The 20,488-nt window shown below is 33.4% G+C and overlaps 1 protein-coding gene across 2 annotated transcripts in view; it reads left to right on the top strand.

Moving 5' to 3' along the window:
* The window catches only part of LOC111155467 (centrosome and spindle pole associated protein 1), a 135,622-nt gene that overhangs the window by 25,540 nt on the left and 89,594 nt on the right, over window positions 1-20,488 (top strand). For both annotated transcript variants that reach the window (XM_022515632.1, XM_022515631.1), the window contains exons 3-9: window positions 68-171; window positions 891-914; window positions 4,944-5,024; window positions 6,183-6,284; window positions 7,856-8,298; window positions 18,547-18,645; window positions 20,009-20,076. In XM_022515632.1, coding sequence (XP_022371340.1) covers window positions 68-171; window positions 891-914; window positions 4,944-5,024; window positions 6,183-6,284; window positions 7,856-8,298; window positions 18,547-18,645; window positions 20,009-20,076 — 921 coding nt within the window. The remainder of the gene's footprint in view (window positions 1-67; window positions 172-890; window positions 915-4,943; window positions 5,025-6,182; window positions 6,285-7,855; window positions 8,299-18,546; window positions 18,646-20,008; window positions 20,077-20,488) is intronic.

The raw sequence follows: 20,488 nt of genomic DNA, 5'->3' as shown, positions 1-20,488 counted from the left end.
TGACAGCAGATTATATTGAAATTGACATTGGTTTGAAAATGAGCTATATTACCTGTTTTCTTTCTAGGAATTGATTATGGATTAAGTTTACCCCTTGGGGAAGATTATGAACGTAAGAAACATAAACTAAAAGAAGAATTGAGGCAGGATTACAGACGTTATCTTACTCAGGTAACATATTCTTTTAGTTAGCTGGATCTTGTGCTTCAGAATTCATCTGCTAAATCTGTTTTCCTAAGGTTTTAGTCAAAAGTGTTAATTTTTTAGGTTATCATTGGTATCTAATAGTAGGATATTATAGTGACAGTTAAGGGAAATATATGACATTGGTAGAAAATGGTGCTGAGAACTGGTGCCATGGAATATTCTTAATCTTTGCAGTGGAGTAGTTTTAATTTTAAATGAAACTATAACTTCTGGTTATTCATGTTTTCTGTAGAATTATCATGGTTTTAAAAAAACCTGATTATGATTCCCTACTCCTGTACTCCCCACGACCATGTATTAAAATGATACACGGGATTCTAGTTGCCACTTATTTTCCTGTCAGCTAAGCTTTTAAAAACTTCATTTAACATATTTACTTAGCTTCCAAAGTCTTTATGATTTAATCTATTTACTTAGTGGAACCCTTGTTTTAAGTATGGTTGATTAAATTATGTAATTGCTAAACTAAAGAGTTCTTCCAAGTTTTGAAATGCAATTTAATTTTTAGCTTATCACATTATTTTAAACAATTATGATGTTTCTAGTCATCCCAGGATACTCTATAGTTTTTTTTAATACTTAATAATGTTTGTTCCAAGTGTATAATTATTTATTCTGATTTGCACATGGAGAGAAAGAACTTTGAATACATTTTATCAATGGTTTGTTTCCTTTGACTTTAGGGTATTACACAAGCAAAAAGAAAGGTAGGGTTGCCTGCAACCTTTATATTTCTTTATTTTTTTTAGATCTAGTAGCTTGCAATTATTTTCATTTATGACATTGCTTTGAAACTAAAAAGAAAAATAACTTCATTTGTGATTTCGAGACTTTTGAATGATAACATTTTGTATCCTTGCTTTTACCAAGATGGCAGTCTGTATTTTGTAATTTTTCATTGATACAATCAAGCATTCTTTTTGATTCCTGCTTTGCATTTATTTTTGTTGCTTTCTTGTGCATCTTTTAGAAAGATTTTACAGCTATTATAAGCCCATTTGTTTTCAGCATGCCAGTTTTTTTTCTTCAAATTAGGCTCACATTAAGGTTAATAAAATAATAGATACTCAGGATATTCTAAGATTTTTTTGTAACTCTGTGTTGTCAAGATTTGGATTACTCAGTATTTTTGCACCCAAAACCGTAGATTGTGTTTGTAAATTTATATTGGAAAATAAAAACACTATAGTTTTACAGAACTTTTTAAAATTGAATCTCACACATTCATTCATCATTCAGCCAACACTTTTAAGCACTTATGAAGAAGAATCTCTCTTCAAGGTGTCTTAGAATCTGGTCGTAGAGACAACATTCATACAGGTTAGAAACTGTAACTAGTAAGAAGGCTATAATGATCAGGAAAGACCTCAAGGTGTTATTTTGTGAGACATTGTAGGATAGGTAGGATTTGGATATTCTAGAGGGCAAATCAAGGAGAGGAAGCTTTTCAGATAGAGAATATGCAATGAAGGACTTGGATGGTAGGCTTTAGCTTTGTATGAATAAGGCACATGTGATTTACCAGTCTGAATAGGTTAGAGTAGATTCTTTTTGAGGGTAGTAAAAAATCATAATGTAGGTAGATAGGATAGAATAGATTAGATTTTTTTAAAAAGGAATTTTATTTATTAATTATTTTTATTATGTATTTATTTACTTATATAATTTTTAAGTAGGCTCCACGCCCAACATGGAGCTTCAGCTCATGACCCTGAGATTTGGAGTTGCATGCTCTATAGAATGAGACAGCCCAGCGCTCCTAGATTAGATTTTTAATTTGGTATGTGTGAAAAATTATACCTCTATAAGCAGCCTGTGAAGACCTTGATAACTCTTTCAGGACTATTAGTACTGCATATTAGAGATTCTTATCTTACTGTTTATTTTAAATTACTGCTACAGATTTTTAACTTCTGCTTCCACTAATTTTTAGTTTGCTCTTCATACTACTTTCCAGAATGATCCTGTCCCTTACCAATTTAAATACTTCAGTGTCTCCTCACAGACCTTAAGGATAAAAATGCATACTCCTTAGCATGGCATGTGAAGTCTTTCATGTTCTAGCCCACCTTCCTGGCCTTGTACCTCAATATTCTCCCCATCTCCTACTGTTCCTTATTGGGTTGGGTTTTCCTCTGTTACCTTTTTCACTTGTGGATATTATATTTCCTCATAGAAGATCTTAAAAAAGAATGGTGGTAGGAGGCACAGGAAGAAATTGCCTTTATGAAAGAGAAAAAGATCAAGGAATAGAGATCTTTAAATTCAAATGGATATGAAGGAGTTTTTGGTGTTGGGATATCAAGAATATGGTTGTGATAGAGGAGCAGTTGTCCCTTAATATGTAAGAGACAAATTTTGGTTGACGTCTGAGAAAGTGGGCATGGAAAGGAAAGCATAGAAAAAGGAAAATTAGGAGAAAGGAAAAAGGAAAATCCAAATAGGATTTGGGTAGGTGGCTGCAGTGGCTTTCTTGACCCCTAGGAAGTCCTGTTCTTTCTAGATTTTTTCCTGTGGCTTTCTGACTTTTGGATTGCATGGATATTTCAGTTAAAAAAATTTAAGTCCTTAGATTTTGCCAAGAAGAAACATTAAACAACTGCCATCTTCTTTTCAGTTTTTAAAATAGAAGACACTTGACCATTTAAAAGTGCAGGGAAAGCATATTCACAGAAGAACAATTTTTAAATTGAATTAGTAAATATATATTTATAGCCCAGAGTTTTCTCCTGAACCTCACACTTTTCCATTTGGCTACCTGTCTTAGAAATCTAATGGGTATCTCATGTTGAGCATGTCCAAAAGGGAACTCTAGATTTCTATATTTCCCACTCCCCCATCTAACATACCATACTCTTCATTATGTTTATTATTTCTTGTCAGTTTCCTGTGCTTGAATGTAAGCTTCAGGGAGGCAGGGGTCTTTGTTTTCTTCACTGATGAATCTCAGACATATCAAACATTTTGGGGCAGTCGGCAGTCAGTATTTATTGAGTGAATGAGAATATGTCTAAAATTTAGCTTTTAAAATAACTCACTCTACTGTCCTTATTATTTTTTTTTTTTTTCATTTATTGGGCATTTCAAACATCATTCTGGGCCTGTATTGGGAGTGTGAATTGCCCAGCGAAGGAGTGAGGATGCTGTCTCTCTGTCTTCTCAGGGTTGGAACTCTGAATATGTTTTTTTGTACATGTGTAACTCTACAAAATGGCTAGGTTAATGGTGTACTTTTTATGTAAGAGCTAAACTGACTCAGGGATCTAGTCAGATATCCTGTTTTTTCCCTTGACAAATAAGTTTAGAGTTCTAAACAACCAGCTTTCAAATTAGCTTTTGTAGCATAGCTTATTTGTAAATTCAGATTCAATGAAATCTTATATTTTTATTTTTTAAAAAGATTTACTTACTTATTTTAGAGAGAGAAAGCACTAGTGTGAAGGGCAGAGGGACAGAGAGAAAGAATCTCCAGCTGACTCCACTGAGCGTAGACTCCAGCACAGGGCTTGAGATCACAACACTGAGATCATGACCTATGGGCACTTAACCGACAGCGCCATCCAGACATCCCTCAATGAAACCTTATTAATCATTTAGTTATACTAATCACTCTGCTCCCAAATGTTTTGAATGTAATTATATTGTAGCAGTTGGTACATTATATTGTAGTTATTTGTTTACATGTTTGTTTCCTCAGCTGAACTGTAAATTTCTTACATACAGAGGATATAGTCTTATTTTTGTCTCCTTACCACCAAAAAAAGTAACTGGAAAGTTTAAGGTAGTCAATAATTCATTATTTAATGAATAAATAAAAGGCATGGGACTATACAGCTTAACAAATATCAATTCATTTAATCCTCATAACCTAATGATTTAGATGGCATTATCCCTTCCTTACAAACAAAGAAGTTGAGTCAGAGATGTTAAATAATTTCCAGATTATATGACTACCAAGCAGTACCAGAAGTTGGGGATCATATATATTTTTTACTCATCCTTGTGTTTGCTTTATAGTATTCAAAAATATTTTACATTTTTAATCCTCTTTGAACCTTATACCAGCTTTGGTAGGTAGGCAGAGCAGATACCATTTTCATTTTATGTAAGAAGACTGAGTCAGGGAAGTTAAGCAACTTTGCTCATTGTTCTAGAACTGAGAAGTGTTGGGGTTAGTCCTGGAGCCCAGGTCTTTTGACTCCTAGTCTGATGCTCTGTCTACTACACTGCATTATCTAAATCTTTAATGAACAAGGGTGGACATACATATACAGAAACAGTGTTCATAGTTTATATCTTTAGGCATTTGAGTGGCTATCCCCTCATAAATTATCACAGGAAAATTAGTAAAAAACATTATTGCAGCATGTATGCAGATCTTGGTGAGGAAGTTTAAATTTGCCTCAAATTTGCCGAAGACTAGTAGAGCACTGATAATGAAGAATATGTGCTTAGAAAAGAAATATAAACTGGGAAAGAGTTTCCTTTTTCCCATGCTTTTTAATCATCTGGAATATATATGTTGTAAATGAAAATTAAGACCTGATTCTCCTCTTCAGGGACTTTTTGATTGGAAGAAAGTTCTGTGTTCCAATTACTTTTGTGCTTTCTGTCTTCATCTCCATTTCATTCTTTTGCTCTGCATAATGTATAGTTTAGAAAATAGAATGTAAAGACACATTTATGAAACATAAAGGCAATTAGGTAATATATTTTTTTAATGTGTATATATACAGAAAAATTTTCTGTCCACGAGTGAAACAGATCCATCTACTCTGGGAGTTTCTCTTCCTATTGGTGAGAGGCTATCTGCCAAGGTAGGTGGATAGGAGTACTTACTGTGGGTAATAATTTTGTGAGGTATCAAAATAGTTAACGTACTCCTGACTGAAATGCAAGCAGAAGATTATATCATTTCCCATTCTTGAATATATGTCTTTTTAAAGAAATCTGTGGAGTCTCTAGTTGTGCTATTTTTAAAAGAACTTTTGAACATAATAACATTTATGATGATGTGATATATCTTTCATATGTGAATTAATTGAATATTTAGAATTTATGTTTTTCAGCATTGGTTTCTGAGCTATAAAGTTCATGCTGTGTGTCACAGTTACCAGTGAGATGAGTGAATGAGAGTATACTGAGCTTTGATGTAGGGTGTGGTCTGGAGCTATTTGAATGTGTTTTTTTTTTCACTCTACAAATACATGTACTTACTCTTTAGAGGTGAAAGAGATAAAACACTGCATACCCCTTGTAGGGACTGAATTTCCAAGCCAGATCAGTGATCATAACATAGTACATAAGACAGACAGGTAATGTTTCAAAAGATGATCTAGGTAATCTTTAATTTCTTTTTTTTAGATTGTGCTGTTTCAATGACAAAGGAGATATGAAGGCTTAAAAACATTTCCTAATATGTGTTTCAACAGAATATTTATATTATAGTGTCTGTGATAATTTTACCTTTTTATGTTTTTATATAATCAAACTTCCTGATACTTAGGAAAGAAATGAATAACACTAGGTCTTTTGAGAGTGGGGTGGGGGAATAGAGGCAGGAGATGTCTCTGAAAAAGAAAGAAGGTAACCTGGTCAAATCTTGGTAACATGATAATGACAGGTCTCCTGGCAAACACAGTCATGTAGTTACTAGTGGGAAAGATTTATTTATGAATGCTTTTAGTTGAAGCAGCTCCCTTCTGTTAAAGGTCTTCTCTATTAACCTGGACCTAAGCGTGTAGTAATGCTTATTTTAATGTGGCAAGAAAGCATTGGGGAATTGGGGAATTGCATTGATTGTTTCAGACCTCTTCCTGACTTTCTTGTGCCTTGTAACTACTTCTATACGTGAAATTATTAATAAAGCTTGATTCTGGGTAAGATCTCTTATTTTGTATGAGTTTGAACATAAAGGTACTTTTTAAAAGGTACTTTGAGGAGTTTTAACATTACCTTTTGGTTTTTATTTTAAGGAAAGGTTGAAACTTGAACGCAATAAAGAATACAATCAATTTCTCAGGGGTAAAGAAGAATCTACTGACAAGTTCAGACAGGTAGAAAAGATTAGTACTGAGGTAGGTTTTGCTTTTAAAGTAAATCTTTAATACAGAGGTTGAACATTTTGTACTTACTTGAAAATATATATATTTTTAAAGATTTTATTTATTTATTTGACAGAGATCACAAGTAGGCAGAGAGGCAGGCAGAGAGGGAGAGAGGAGGAAGCAGGCTCCCTGCTGAGCAGAGAGCCCGATGTGGGGCTCGATCCCAGGACCCTGAGATCATGACTCGAGCTGAAGGCTGAGGCTTTAACCCACTGAGCCACCCAGGCGCCCTGAAAATATTTTTATATGTTGAAAATTTCACTTGTTTTTTATGTAAATATTTTAAAGATTAAGCCAAATTGAACTAAACACAGGGCATTTTAATATTTATTTTTATTAATGGTTTTATTGCATATTGAAGAACTTACCCTACTTTTTACTTCATGGGCGTGATTTAATTTTTGAGATTGGCTTTAAGTGATATTTAGTTTTTACTTTTTATTTAAAAAATTTTCTTTTTTTAAGAGTGTGCCAGCAGGCAGGGGAGGGGGCCAGGGAAGGGGAGAGGGAGAGTGAGAATCTTAGGCAGACTCCATGCTCAGCATGGATGGAACCTGGCACGGAGCTCTGTCTAATGACCCTGAGATCTTGACCTGAACCAAAATCGAGAGTTGGACATTAAGGTACTGAGCCACCCAGGTGCCCCTAATTTTTACTGTTTTTTTTTTTTTTTTTTTTTAAAAATTATATTTTTTCTTTTGACAGAGATCACAAGTAGGCAGAGAGGCAGGCAGAGAGAGAGGGGGAAGCAGGCTCCCTGCCGAGCAGAGAGCCGGATGTGGGGCTCGATCCCAGGACCCTGGGATCATGACCTGAGCCAAAGGCAGAGGCTTTAACCCACTGAGCCACCCAGGTGCCCCCTAATTTTTACTTTTAAGTGATTTTTAAATGCTGACAATTTCTAGTTATATATTTTTTTCCAAATTTAAGAATGGTTGATATTAGTAGGGCCAAAAATTGACCATTTCTATATTGTTTGTATTAAGAATTTAATTTGAAATATTTTGAAGCAGTATAACCTGCCAAAAAAATTCGTATCTTTTGGGATAGGAATTTGCATTTAGTTTATCCTCTCTTTTTGTAGCCACTTACCCGTATCACTGTTGCTTGTTATATTTTATTTATTAGGTTTTAAAGGATAACATTTCCTTGAAGTTTTTTTTTTCTAAAGATAAGTTATTTCTTTTGGGTGATTAGGCCTTGGAGTTCAGATGAGAAATAGACTAAGCATCCTGTGAGGGTGTAACATAAGAAATAGCATTGCAGGGATGCCTGGGTGGCTCAGTTGGTTAAGCCGCTGCCTTCGGCTCAGGTCATGATCCCAGGACCCTGGGATTGAGTCCCACATCGGGCTCCTTGCTCGTCAGGGAGCCTGCTTCTCTCTGCCTCTGTCTGCCACTCTGCCTGCTCGTGCATTCTCTCTCTCTCTCTCTCTCTCTCTCTCTCTGACAAATAAATAAATAAAATCTTAAAAAAAAAGAAAAGAAAAGAAATAGCATTGCATTAAGATCTGTTTTTTGTTTCCTTTTTTAATTGACCAGCACAAGAATCAAAGAAATAAAAAACCTATTAGTCAGGTTAAGCCTGATTTACCCTCACAAATACAAACATCTTGTGAAAATTCAGAGGGTCCTAGAAGAAATGTCTTATTAACTCCTTCGGAGGCATATGAAGAGCTTCTAAACCAAAGAAGACTAGAGGAGGACAGATACCGACAACTAGATGATGAAATTGAATTAAGGAATAGAAGACTCACTAAAAAAACTAATGAAGAAGTGGACATTTCCAATAAAAAACCTCAAAGGTTTGCCAACAAAGCTGACATTCCAGATAGAAGATTTCACAGGTTTAATGAGGATCGTGTTTTTGATAGAGAGTATTACAGACCTGATCAAGATCCTGAAGTAAGTGAAGAAATGGACGAGAGGTTTAGATATGAAAGTGATTTTGATAGAAGACTTTTGAGAGTGTATACAAATGACAGGTATTTACTTCATTTTTATTTTCTTTCTTTGCTTAGTATTAATGTTACTTTCTATGATTATGTTATGGAGAAGCAGTTTCATTTATCTACATACTTGGTTAATTCTAAGATGCTATCAGTTTGAAGTTATAGGATTATTTTCTATGTGCCACTGAAAGAACAAATAGAACCCCCCAAGATGGGGGGAAAAGGGACCCTGTAATAAAGCTGGGACACTGAAAGGCTACAACCTTCATGTAAAATTAAATGGGAAATAAATTTTTTCACAGAAGGGGACAGAAAGGAAGCCTCAATTTTCAACCTTGGCACTGAATGGAGGGATTAAAAAAACAAAACAAAATCCCTCTCTGAGGTTATGAACTGTAAGTCAGTATTGATTCAGGTTTGCAGTCTGAATTCATGTTGCCAGTATTGTTTAAAAAACCTTGAGGCAAGAATTCAGGGTTGTTTCAGATTCCTATTGCCCCTATGTGAATGACAGGAGAAACAAGAATTCTTTGCAATAACATGAAAAACTTTAAAACCAGGTTGATGGCAATCCCAGTTACAGATGTTAAAATGTAGATTAAAAGGACAGTTTAAAAGAGATGAAATATAGTTTGTTCCTTTAATGTTCCTGTGCTCTCAGTACTTCTATCAATATACTTCACTCTTTTTAAGTCACTTATTAAACACTTACTTAAGTGAAATGGTATCAGATTTTTACTATCAGATTTTCAGATGCCTTTCAGTTCTTTGGGGTGATTTTTTTGGGGACACTACTTATAATTTCTTAACTGCTACAAGTGGTATTTTGTTTTATTAAGTCACTTATCTTAATACTTAAAATTTGCTCTATTTTCATAAACTTTTGGAGATAGAAATATGGCAGGGTTCCATATTTGTCAGTAACATGTTAACTTGAAAGGGTGAAATCTAAATTTTAAAGAGTTTATGGGACCTGTTTTCTTAGTCCAAATAGGTTACCATTTAAATATTTAAGAACATTTCTGAGACATAATGTTGTGCATTGAGCATTCTAGTTATTAATAATAATACAAAATCTTTACACTTTGTTGTCTTCTGCTCTTCATTCTGTAGCTATTACAGCCTGGTCACCCAGTCTTTTTAATAATAAGTGATGTGAGTGATAGACTATAATTTTGTAATGCTACTTGTCATTTCTATCTGATTTGAATCTAATTGTACTTCACAAAACAGTCTAAATCCTACAGTGTTTTATATTTGAAAATGTTTATGCCCGAAGGTAGTCACAGGCTGCCTAAACTAAAAGAGCTCTCAATTGGGGAACTGCAGGTAGTTCTTGGACTCTTGGTTTTGCCTTCTTTGTACATGAAAACATTTTTTTCTTTATGGTGTCTGTTTATCTTTAAAATGTAATGTAATGCTATCTTTTAAGTTTGGAATTTCAAGAAACTTATTATGATTGCTTTTAAAATATGTTTAATCTATTATTTTTATAATTATATTCTGCAATAACTTTATACTGGAACAAATGAATTTCAGCCTAATTATCTGAGAACTATCTTTTTTTTTAATATATTCCATAGTCAAAAGGACCTCTTTTTATATAATCTTCTCCAAGTAGTATTTTAAGAATAGATTAAACATGAGAATGAGTGAGAATAATTCCTGTTACATGTTTTATAATGTTTAGAAATATTTCTTCAAATTTAAATCATTATTATGTAATACTTCCATTTTGGTAATGCATAAACTTATATCTCTCGATGTAGGGTTTTTCACATATGTCTCTAAGGTATGAGGTTAAAATTGAATTTCTGTATTGCAGATTTGTAGATTCCTTAATTCCAGCAAAAAAAACCCCAAATTCACTTCTGTAATTAAGTAGTTTTTATTTAGGAGGCAGAGTAGTAGATCGGAAAAATGACTTTACTTATTAGTAAAATTTTTGACTCTACAGAAATGTGTAACTGCATTTGGCCTCTTGCGCTAACCATTTATTCTTTAAAAAAATATTTTTTAAGTATAGTTGATATGCAGTGTTATATTAGTTTTAGGTGCACACATAGGGATTTGTCAGTTTTATACATTATGAGGTGTTCACCACAATATATATAGTTACCATCTCTAACCATACAACATTATTATAATAATACTCTCTGCATTCCCTATGTTGTATTTTTCATCTCTGTGACTGACTTACTTTTTACTACAGGTTTATATCTCTTAATCCCTGTCACCTATTTAGCCCTTTCCACCCATGCCCCTACCCTCTGGCAACAAGAGTGTTGTCTGTACTTAATGAGTCTGTTTCTGTTTTTTGTTGTTTGTTTGCTCATTTGTTTTATTTTTTAGATTTCACATATCCCTGACTGACTTATTTTCACTTGGCATAGTACCCCCTAGGTCCATCCATGTTGTTGAAAATGGCAAGATCTTATTCTTTTTTATGGCTAATACTCCATTTTATAGCTATACCACATCTTCTTTTATCCATTCATTTATGGATGGACACTTGGGTTGCTTGGCTATTGTAAGTTATGTTGCATTAAACATAGAGGTGCAGCTATCTTTTCAAATTAGGGTTTTCATTTACTTTGATTAAATACACAGTAGTGGAATTACTGGATCAAATAGTGTATCTATTTTTATTATTTTGAGCTATCTCCATACTGTTTTCCATAGTGGCTGCACCAGTTTACATTCCCACTACATTGTACAGTAATCCCTTTTCTCCACATCCTAACTAGCACTTACTACTACTTGTCTTTTTGATACTAGCCATTCTCAGTGGTGCGATGTGATATCTATCTCATAGTGGTTTTCATTTGCATTTCCTTGATGGTTAGTGATATTGAGCATCTTTTCATATGTCCGTTGGCCATTTGTATGTCTCTTTCAAAAAACTGACTACTCAGGTCCTCTACTTGTTTCCTAATCAGATTATCTGCTTTTGGGTTTGAATTGTATGAGTTCTTCATATGTTTTGGAAATTAACCCCTTGTAGGATGAATCATTTGCAGATATCTCCAATAGATTGCTTTTTATTTTGTTGATACAGGTTTCCTTTTTGTACAAAAGGATTTTATTTCAGTTTGGTCCTGATAGGTTTTTTTTGTTTTTGTTTTTGTTTTTTGTTTTTTGTTTTTTTTTTGCTTTTGTTTCCCTTACCTTAGGAGACATAGCCATAAATTTGTTGCTAACGCTGATGTCCAAGAGACTGCTGTGTTTTCCTCTTAGAAGTTTTATGGTTTCAGGTCTCGTGTTTAGGTCTTCAGTCCATTTTGAGTTTAAAAATAAACTCAAAAATGTGTATGGTGTAAGAAAGTGGTTCAGTTTTTTTTGTTTTTGTTTTTGTTTTTTTCAATTTTCCCAGCACCATTTATGGAAGAAATGTTTTTTTCCCCATTGTAGATTCTTGTCTCCTTTGTTATAGATTGTTTTTTTATTGCAGTTCAATTTCGTTATTAGTAATCAGTCTGTTAAGATTTTCTGTGTCTTTCTGATTCAGTTTTGAAAGATTATATGATTCTGGGAATTTTTTCATTTCTTCTAGGTTTTCCCAATTCGTTGGCCTATAATTTTTCATAGTAGTCTCTTAGAATCCTCTGTATGTTTTTGGTGTCAGTTGTTACTTCTCTTTCATTTCTGAATTTATGTAAGTCCTTTCTCTTTTTTTCTTGATGAGTCTGGCTAAAGGTTTATTAATTTTGTTTTGTTTATTGATCCTTTCTATTTTTTTTTCTCCATTTAATTTATTTCTATTCTGATCTTTGTTATATTTTTCTTTCTACAGGCTTTGGGTTTCATTTGTTATTTTTCTAGTTCCTTTAGGTATAAGATTAGATTGTTGGAGGTTTTTTCTTGTTTCTAGAGGTAGGCCTGTGAAATGCTCTTAGGACTTTCACTGTGTCCCAAAGATTTTGGACTGTTGTGTTCTCCATTTCATATTTCTCCATGTGTTTTAGATTTTCTCTCATTTCTTCATTGACCCATTGCTCGGTAGAATATTGTTTACCCTTCACATTTTTTTGTGTTTGTTTACTTGCTTTCTCTTTTTTTTTTTTCCCCTTATAATTGGTTTCTAGTTTCATACCGTTGTGGCTGGAAAAGATGCTTGATAGGATTTCAGGCTTCTTAAATTCATTCTGACTTATTTCGTGGCCTAGCATGTGATCTATCCTGTGGAATGTTTCATGTGCACTTGAAAAGAATGTGTATTCTGCTGTGTTTGGATGGACTGTTCTTTATATATCTGTTAAATACATCTGGTGTAATGTGTCATTCAAAGCCACTGTTTTCTTAGTGATTTTCTGTCTGGATGATATCCACTGATGTAAGTGGGGTGTTAAATTCCTCTACTATTATTATATAACTGTCAGTTTCTCTCTTTATGTTTGTTAATATTTGCATTATGAACTTAGGTGATCCTGTGTTGGCTGCATAGATATTTACAATTGTTAATCTCCTCTCAATGGGTTAATCCCTTTATCATTATGTAATGTTCTTCCTTATTTTTTGTCTAAGCATTTATTCATGATATAATGTAATCTTAACCTGAAGTTCTTGACAAAAAATAATTATAACTGATTATGAGAAGTACAAAATTAATTTTCCTTCATTTCTGTAAGTTTCTCTTTTTCCCTTTTTTTCTTCTAAAAGTCAGCATGTGATAAATTCCAGTTTGAATTTTAAAACAATTTTTGGTCTCATTTTTTTTCTAATTACCCCATAAACAATTTCAAGTATGATAATGTATTTGTTAATGAACTATTTTATCCACTTTAGATATGGGAAAGCTAAAGCCCAGGAATGATGTTACACTTCTGAACTTATCATTAATCATTGGCCAGTGTTTTTAAATAATTAACAAGGTAGTTAGCATTTTGCTTGACACTTGCATTCTTTGTCTATGCGTGTGTGTTTATTTATGTGTTATTTATTTATAAATATTTACAATTTGACTAAAATTTATATTTGAGGAACTTTTAGAAATTGAAGGTAATGGTGTATTTCGTAGTACTTTGAAGTTTGTAGGCTCTACTTAAATGTGGTCATCCTAGTCTTTATTATTTTTTAACTTGACCTGTATAAGTTAATATATCACTTTATTGTGTTTACTTTATAGCCAATGTTAATGAGTAAAAGAAACTTTTAGCTTTAAAAAATGTTTTTTTAAAGTTCTTATGTGATTAATGCAGTTAGCACTTTCATTCTATTTAACTCTTGATATTTGTTAGTTTGTAATCTTAGTAGTTATTTAATAAAATTCTGAAATAACATTCCATCTGAAATTAGAATCTGTATGTTAGTCACATAGATGAGTACGTGCTTACTTACTGTGGGACATTCTAAGAAATGTGCATGCTTATTATGTAAAATGTAAATGAGGAGAAATGGTTCATTAAAACTTGAGTTATTTAATACTTTTTTTTCTAATACATATTAATTTTCATTTGTTTCTGGAAGGGCCTCTAATACTAACTTTTTTTCTCCATTTTAAAGATGGCCTTGATATTAGAAAAACACTGTTACTGAATTAAAGCAAATAAAATTGTGAAATAACTGAAAACAGTGAGGAAAATGGTAACCCACAGTTAACAGCTCAGTATTTTTCTTTTAACATCTAGGAGAGTACCTATAATAGCAGAATTCATTCACATTAGAGAAGTTCTTGGTATGAAAACAAGATGATGTAGCCATTTTATGAATTAGATGATTTTTTTTAAGTAAGGAGAAATTTGTTTCTTCTTAGCTGTGAGCTGTATGAGTCTAGGACCAATAGATGGTAAATATTTTATTTTTACAATGTGTTATTCTTAATAGCATAAAACATTGCAAATTTATTTCTAAAGTAGTTTGATTCTGTGGTTTGTTAAGGAAAAAATAAGTTATTCATTATCACTTAGGGGTTGTTCATTTATATTTAAATTAGCTGGAAAAAACCTATACTTTTAGAGAATTTGCTTTGCTTCTGTAAGAGTAATTATTTTTTGGAAGGTAGACACATGTGTTAATTTTTAGAGTAAACTTGGCCTCTAGCCTATACCTGGTTTCTTTGGGCATTGAGGTTTGAACCTAATTAAAGTTATTGACCCATGTCTTCCAGGAAGTTGAGAGAGAGAAAAAAAGCTTCTTCCATTTAACATACCTGTTAACTTTTTCTTTTGATAGTAGGATGGTGGAAACCATTTACAATTATTTTATTATTTCAGTTAAATCTGATTTGGTTTGTCAAAGAAAGCAAATTCTTATTTGAGCTTGTCTCTGACAAAATCAGTGGATTGAGGTGTGGTAAACCAATCTATGGATTTAAAGCCATAGAATATTTAGATATATTGGTTCTGGGTCTCAGGGATAGTTTTAATTAATCTGGTACTGGCTTTAAACGTATAACTAAACAGAAAGGACTTCTCAGGGACAAACGACCCAAATTGAACTCCTGAACTTTCATTAGAATCAGATTGTTCTTAGACATTTAGTTGAGTTTATTACTATTACCATTCGTTGGTTTTCCTTAATGTTGAGAGGATTGAAGAGAAGAGATAGAAATGATGAAAACACTATTGGCTCTCACCAATTCCTGTCTTTCTGGAGAACTTCATTGTCTCAGTAAAGGCTTCTTTTCATTTTTTTCTTTTCTCTTTCTTTCTTTCTTTCTTTCTTTCTTTCAGAGAGCAAACAAGTATATGTGGGGTCGGGAGAAGGGCAGAGGGAGAGAGAGAATCTTAAGCAGGCTTTACACCCAGCACAGAGCCTGTTGCGACATGACCTAGAGATCATGACCTGAGCTGAAATCAAGAGTTGGGTGCTTAACTGACTGAGCTCCCCATGCACCCCTCAATAGAGGTTTCTAAGATAAATTATAAGACCACCATAACAGCTGTTAAAGGAACTGACAGGGGTAGTTAATAGTGATTAGATGTTAGATTTATTAGAAATATGAAAAAAAAGTTCAGTAAATTAAGGAAATTCCATTATAATTATGAGGGTATTTTAATAGGAAATAAGGTAGCTTACTTGCCATTCTATAGTTTGGCTTTACAGCTTATTGGTTTCCCTTCTGTTTTTTTTTTTTTTTTTTGGTTTTGTTTTTAATATAGTAGTAAATTTAAAAAATATTTATAAAATCTCTGTAAATAGTAATTTTTCATTGATTTAACAAAGTAAGCATAGTCATATCATGAGTCATTCCATAAAATTAAATAGGATGCCTTAAGATTTTATTTTATCCTTTTTAGTGAAATGTATGTCTCTACTTTTCTTTGGCCTCTTAAACGTTTCTCTAGTCTTGATTTTATCATAAGATTTTGTTTTTATCGGTGACAAGACGGGATTTTTATTGTTATGGTAGTGATTTTTTTTCTTTTTTTAAAGCTATATTCCCTATGGGCACTTCATTAGGAAGTCTTGTAATTTTACTATAGAATTTAACAATGAGACCTTAACTTGACCCAAAAATAATTTCTTTAAATTTCTTTAATTTAGAATGGACTTTGAAAATGACGTTTTGTGTTTATGGTGCTTAGCTTATTAAGATAGCTATATATACTGAAGAACCTACAAAACATTTTTTGATTTGGATACAATGCTTTGGATGCTTTGGATATATCATACTTTGGTATACAGATGCTTTGGATATATCATACTTTGGTACAACTGCATAAAGATAAGCTAGAATTGCAAGTCTAAATGTTGCTTTTAGGAAACGTAACTGAAAATGCAGAAAGTCACAAACTCTTGGATTTTAGTGTATTTTAGTGTATAGTAAGTAGCCTTTAATTTTAGTGTATAGTAAGTAGCCTTTAATTTTAGCCTTTAAAAAAGAGATAGGTTTTAGGGCGCCTGGGTGGCTCAGTGGGTTAAAGCCTCTGCCTTCGGCTCAGGTCATGATCCCAGGGTCTTGGGATCGAGCCCTGCATCGGGCTCTCTGCTCAGCAGGGAGTCTGCTTCCCTTCCTCTCTCTACCTACCTGTGATCTCTGTCTGTCAAATAAATAAAAATCTAAAAAAATAAAAAATAAAAAAAAAAAAAGGGATAGGTTTTTAAAAATTTGTAACTTTAAATTTCTCTAATTTGTTGGGAGGCACCACTATACCACATCAACACATTTACTTTTGTCTGTTGAGTCATGGGAGTCCACCCCCAGGTGCAGTGATTCATCAGGAGTACTCACAAGACTTCCTTATACAGTTATATTCATGGGTATGATTTATTACAGCAAAAGGATATAAAGTAAAATCAGCAAAGGGAAAAGGGGCTTGGACAAAATCTGAAGGCAAGCAGGCACAAGTTTCCAAGAGTTCTGTCCTAGTGGAGTCACACAGGATGTGCTTAATTCCTCCAGCATTGAAATATGACAACATGGGTGTAATGTTGTCTACTAGGAAAGATCATTAGAGAGTCAGTGCCCAGTGTTTTTATTGGGGGCTGGTCACATAGGCACCAAGGATATATGAAAATTCTGAACTTCTTGAAGGAAAGCAGATGTTCAGCAAAAACTATATTGTTTGTATAAACAGTTTAGGTACCGTGAGCCACTCTTTATTAGTCTTGAGAATGGTAGGACTCCCCCCAAAATCTATGTTTCCAGGTGCCAGCCAAGGGCCTGCCTTCCAAATAGGTATTTCTAAGGATAGGCAATTTTAGGCCTGCACTATTAACTCTTTTCTGCTCATGCATATTGAGTATAGACAAGTATAACTAAATCTGGTTGCTTGGCATTATTAATTACAAATTTGAATTTGAGTTTATATTTATTATTTCTTTAAGTGGTAGAAATAGGGAATGAGAGATGCTAAAGTGATATGTCAGTTTAAAACAGAGATTTGAGCACATAGGTTTTAGATCTAAAACCAGCTCTGTTTTGATAAGTTGAAATAAGTTGGCATTCCTTTTTGGAAAGGCTTGTGGAGGGTTCTGTTGTTTTAGATATGGATAAAAAATTGAAGCTATTTGGGGTGCCTGGGTGGCTCAGTGAGGTAAAGCCTCTGCCTTTGGCTTAGGTCATGATCCTAGGGTCCTGGGATCGAGGCCCGCATCTGGCTCTCTGCTCAGCAGGGGGCCTGCTTTGCCCTCTCTCTCTGCCTGCCTCTCTGCCTACTTGTGATCTCTGTCTGTCAAATAAATCAATAAAATCGTAAAAAAAAAAAATTTAAGCTATTTATGTGTCATTCCAGGTCAGATATGTTGAAGGTCACAATTCTGGATAGTTTTTTCTCCACAGATAATATTGACAGTGGCTTGTGTGATGGACACAAGTGAAGAAAGAATTCTGTGCTAGCTCTGTGGAGAATGAAAAGTTTTTCTTCTAAAAATTGCCATTTTTCTTAATGTGAAAATGAAATTCACCTACAATATTGATAATACTTTAACAGCCGTATTTCTCTCTAATAGTCCTTTTGAGAGAAAGTATAGTTTGTTAACAGCCACGTGAAGAAATATGACTTGTGAAATGCTGATTTTCATGGATGCTGATAAATGTTGTGTGAAAAGTCATGTTGGTTTCTCTGGTATGAGGAATTAAGCTAAAGAAATCAGTGTTTGCCAAGTGGAAAAAGAAAGATTAATTGAAAAAATTTTAAGGATTATTTTCTGAAAAGGATTAAAAAAATTCCTTTCTTTCTTTTTTGTTGCTTATGACCTTGTGAGTAAAGTGATCATTTTTTACCAATGTATCAGACTATTTGTTTATAATGTTTTCCCTTCACCTATTGCTAATATTTATTCTTCCATGTGATTTACAGTGTTAGCAAATGTTGTGCCTTGCCACATTTAATTTAATAGTAAGACAGCTGCTACATTTTTAAGATAAAAAGCTTTGTGTATGCAGTGAAATAATTTCCAGAATCTATGAATTTTGTTTAAAAAAGAGATCTCATTGTGAAATTGTCTGTAATGCTCATGAGGGCAAGGACCCAGTGCTTAGAAAAAATAGTACTTGACATGTAATGGGTACTAATTAATTCTTTGAATTAAATGAATGATAAAATGAGTATATGTAGAGTTTTGAAATTAAAATTTTCTAGAAGTTATATTGGAATAATTTCTAATAACCTTTTGTTTTAAAGACTATTGAATCCAAACTCTGTTTCTCTTATTAACCAGCAAGTCATACTTGAATTAAATCTCCTTTGAATTAATTTTCAAATGTGTTTGCAGTAAAACTTCATTATAACTCTTTGTTCCCTTTAACATTTCCAATATCAAATGTAAAAACACCAAAGAGATGTAAAAAGGTCCACTGTACGTGGAGCAAGCTCTATAAGCTAATGTGTTTTTAAGGATGTACGGGAACAGACGAGGGGATGTACCTCCCATGGAGCATGGTGGTGATGTCACAGAACAGTCAAACATACTTATTTCATCTGCTGGAAATAAAAGGTATAGTATGTCATATAAATTGTGCCCTTCAGTCTTTACACTGTGAAACGGCAACCACTAAAACTGGCTTACTGGGGACGCCTGGGTGGCTCAGTGGGTTAAAGCCTCTGCCTTCGGCTCAGGTCATGGTCTCAGGGTCCTGGGATCGAGCCCAGGACTCTCTGCTCAGTGTGGAGCCTGCTTCCCCCTCTCTCTCTCTGCTTGCTTCTCTGCCTACTTGTGATCTTTGTCAAATAAATTAAAAAAAACAAAAAACAAAACCAAAAAAACTGGCTTACTGAATAAGTAGAATGGTATAGTATGATAACAGCTTTCCTTATTTAATAAGAAAGTAATTAAAGGGAAAAATAAAAGAATTTAAGTGAATGGTGTTAAATGAGAATTTATAGTACTTTACAGCATTCTTTTGAACAGCAATGTTTGATTTTAAGTGTGCCAAGGTGTTCCAAATAAGTCCCTATAATTATAAAGTATATATAAATTTGTTTGAAATAATGAAAGGAGAAATAAGCATGTAGTTTAATGGATTAAAAATCAATAAAATATATTGGGAGTTACAGGAGTGATATAACTTAAGTGGAAATAAACTGCAATGTGAGTTTTCCTTTGAAAAAATTTTTTTTTATTTTCAGCCTATTGAGTAGGTAACTTTTATGCTTACTTTGTAAAATTCATGCTCATAATAATTCTGTCATGATGAAAAAACGAATTACATGTATTTTATATTCATGTTCTCTTTTTGTTGATAGTTTTTATCATTTTGGTGGCTTTCTTATATTGTACCTAAGTATAAACGATTCCAGATCTGTAGTGTATAATGAAGATAGTGATGTCATATGTCAGGAAAGGTATCTATTTTCTTTGAAAAAAAGTATTCTATAGAAGTGCTATAAGTAAGATAATGAGTAAGATAATTTGCTGTTTGGGTCTGATTAGGTTTCCTTTGAGGGGTTGTCTTTTTTTTTTTCTCCTTATTTCTATAAGGAAGGAGTTTTTAAGAGATGATCTTTTTCAAGTGTATGAATAAGTATCTCTTTTCTCTTCTTTTTATTAGGATTTATGTGTATTTATATTCATTTTCCTAACTGGGTTAACTGTTCTTATGAAAAAGAGTTTTATTGGGAATCTATAGAGCCATTGATGCAAGCTGAAGAAAAACGTTATATATTTATAGAGTGTGAATATCAAGGTCCTACTATATAAAGAGAGAAAATGCTGTGATTTTACCCTGACTTTAAAAATATGTGACTATTATGGTGTCCATAGTACTTTGAAAGCCCCATAACTCATACCTACAGTTTACTTTAAATTTTTGTTACTTGAAAATCATCTGGCCTCTAATTCTTTTTCTTTTTTGTTTTAGTGCTCGAGACAATGAACCATCCAAATCTAACAGAGAGCTCTGTAGTCCTTTTGCAGGAATGCTCTTTGGTATGTACAAAACATCCAGTTGATTAAACTTTTGCAGACTGTTCTCGACAAGGCTTTTTTCTTTCTTCTTCTTTTTTTTTGGTATATTTTTAATTTATTAACGTATAATGTATTATTTTTTCAGGGGTACAGGTCTATGAATTGTCAGTCTTACACAATTCACAGCACTCACCATAGCACATACCTCCCCAGTGTCCATCACCCAGCCACCCTGTCCCTCCTGTCCCGCCTCCAGCAACCCTCAGTTTGTTTCCTGAGATTGAGTCTCTTAGGGTTTGTCTCCCTCTCCAGTGCCATCTTGTTTCATTTTTCCCTCCTACCCCCAACCCCCACCCTGCCTCTCAAATTCCTAATACCCGAGAGATCATACGATAATTTTCTTTCTCTGATTGATTTATTTCACTTAGCGTAA

This window comes from Enhydra lutris, unplaced genomic scaffold, assembly GCF_002288905.1.
Source record: "Enhydra lutris kenyoni isolate GAN:26980312 unplaced genomic scaffold, ASM228890v2 scaffoldscaffold41, whole genome shotgun sequence".
In the NCBI taxonomy this organism is placed as follows: Eukaryota; Metazoa; Chordata; class Mammalia; order Carnivora; family Mustelidae; genus Enhydra; species Enhydra lutris.
This window is presented reverse-complemented; position numbering and strand designations above follow the sequence as displayed.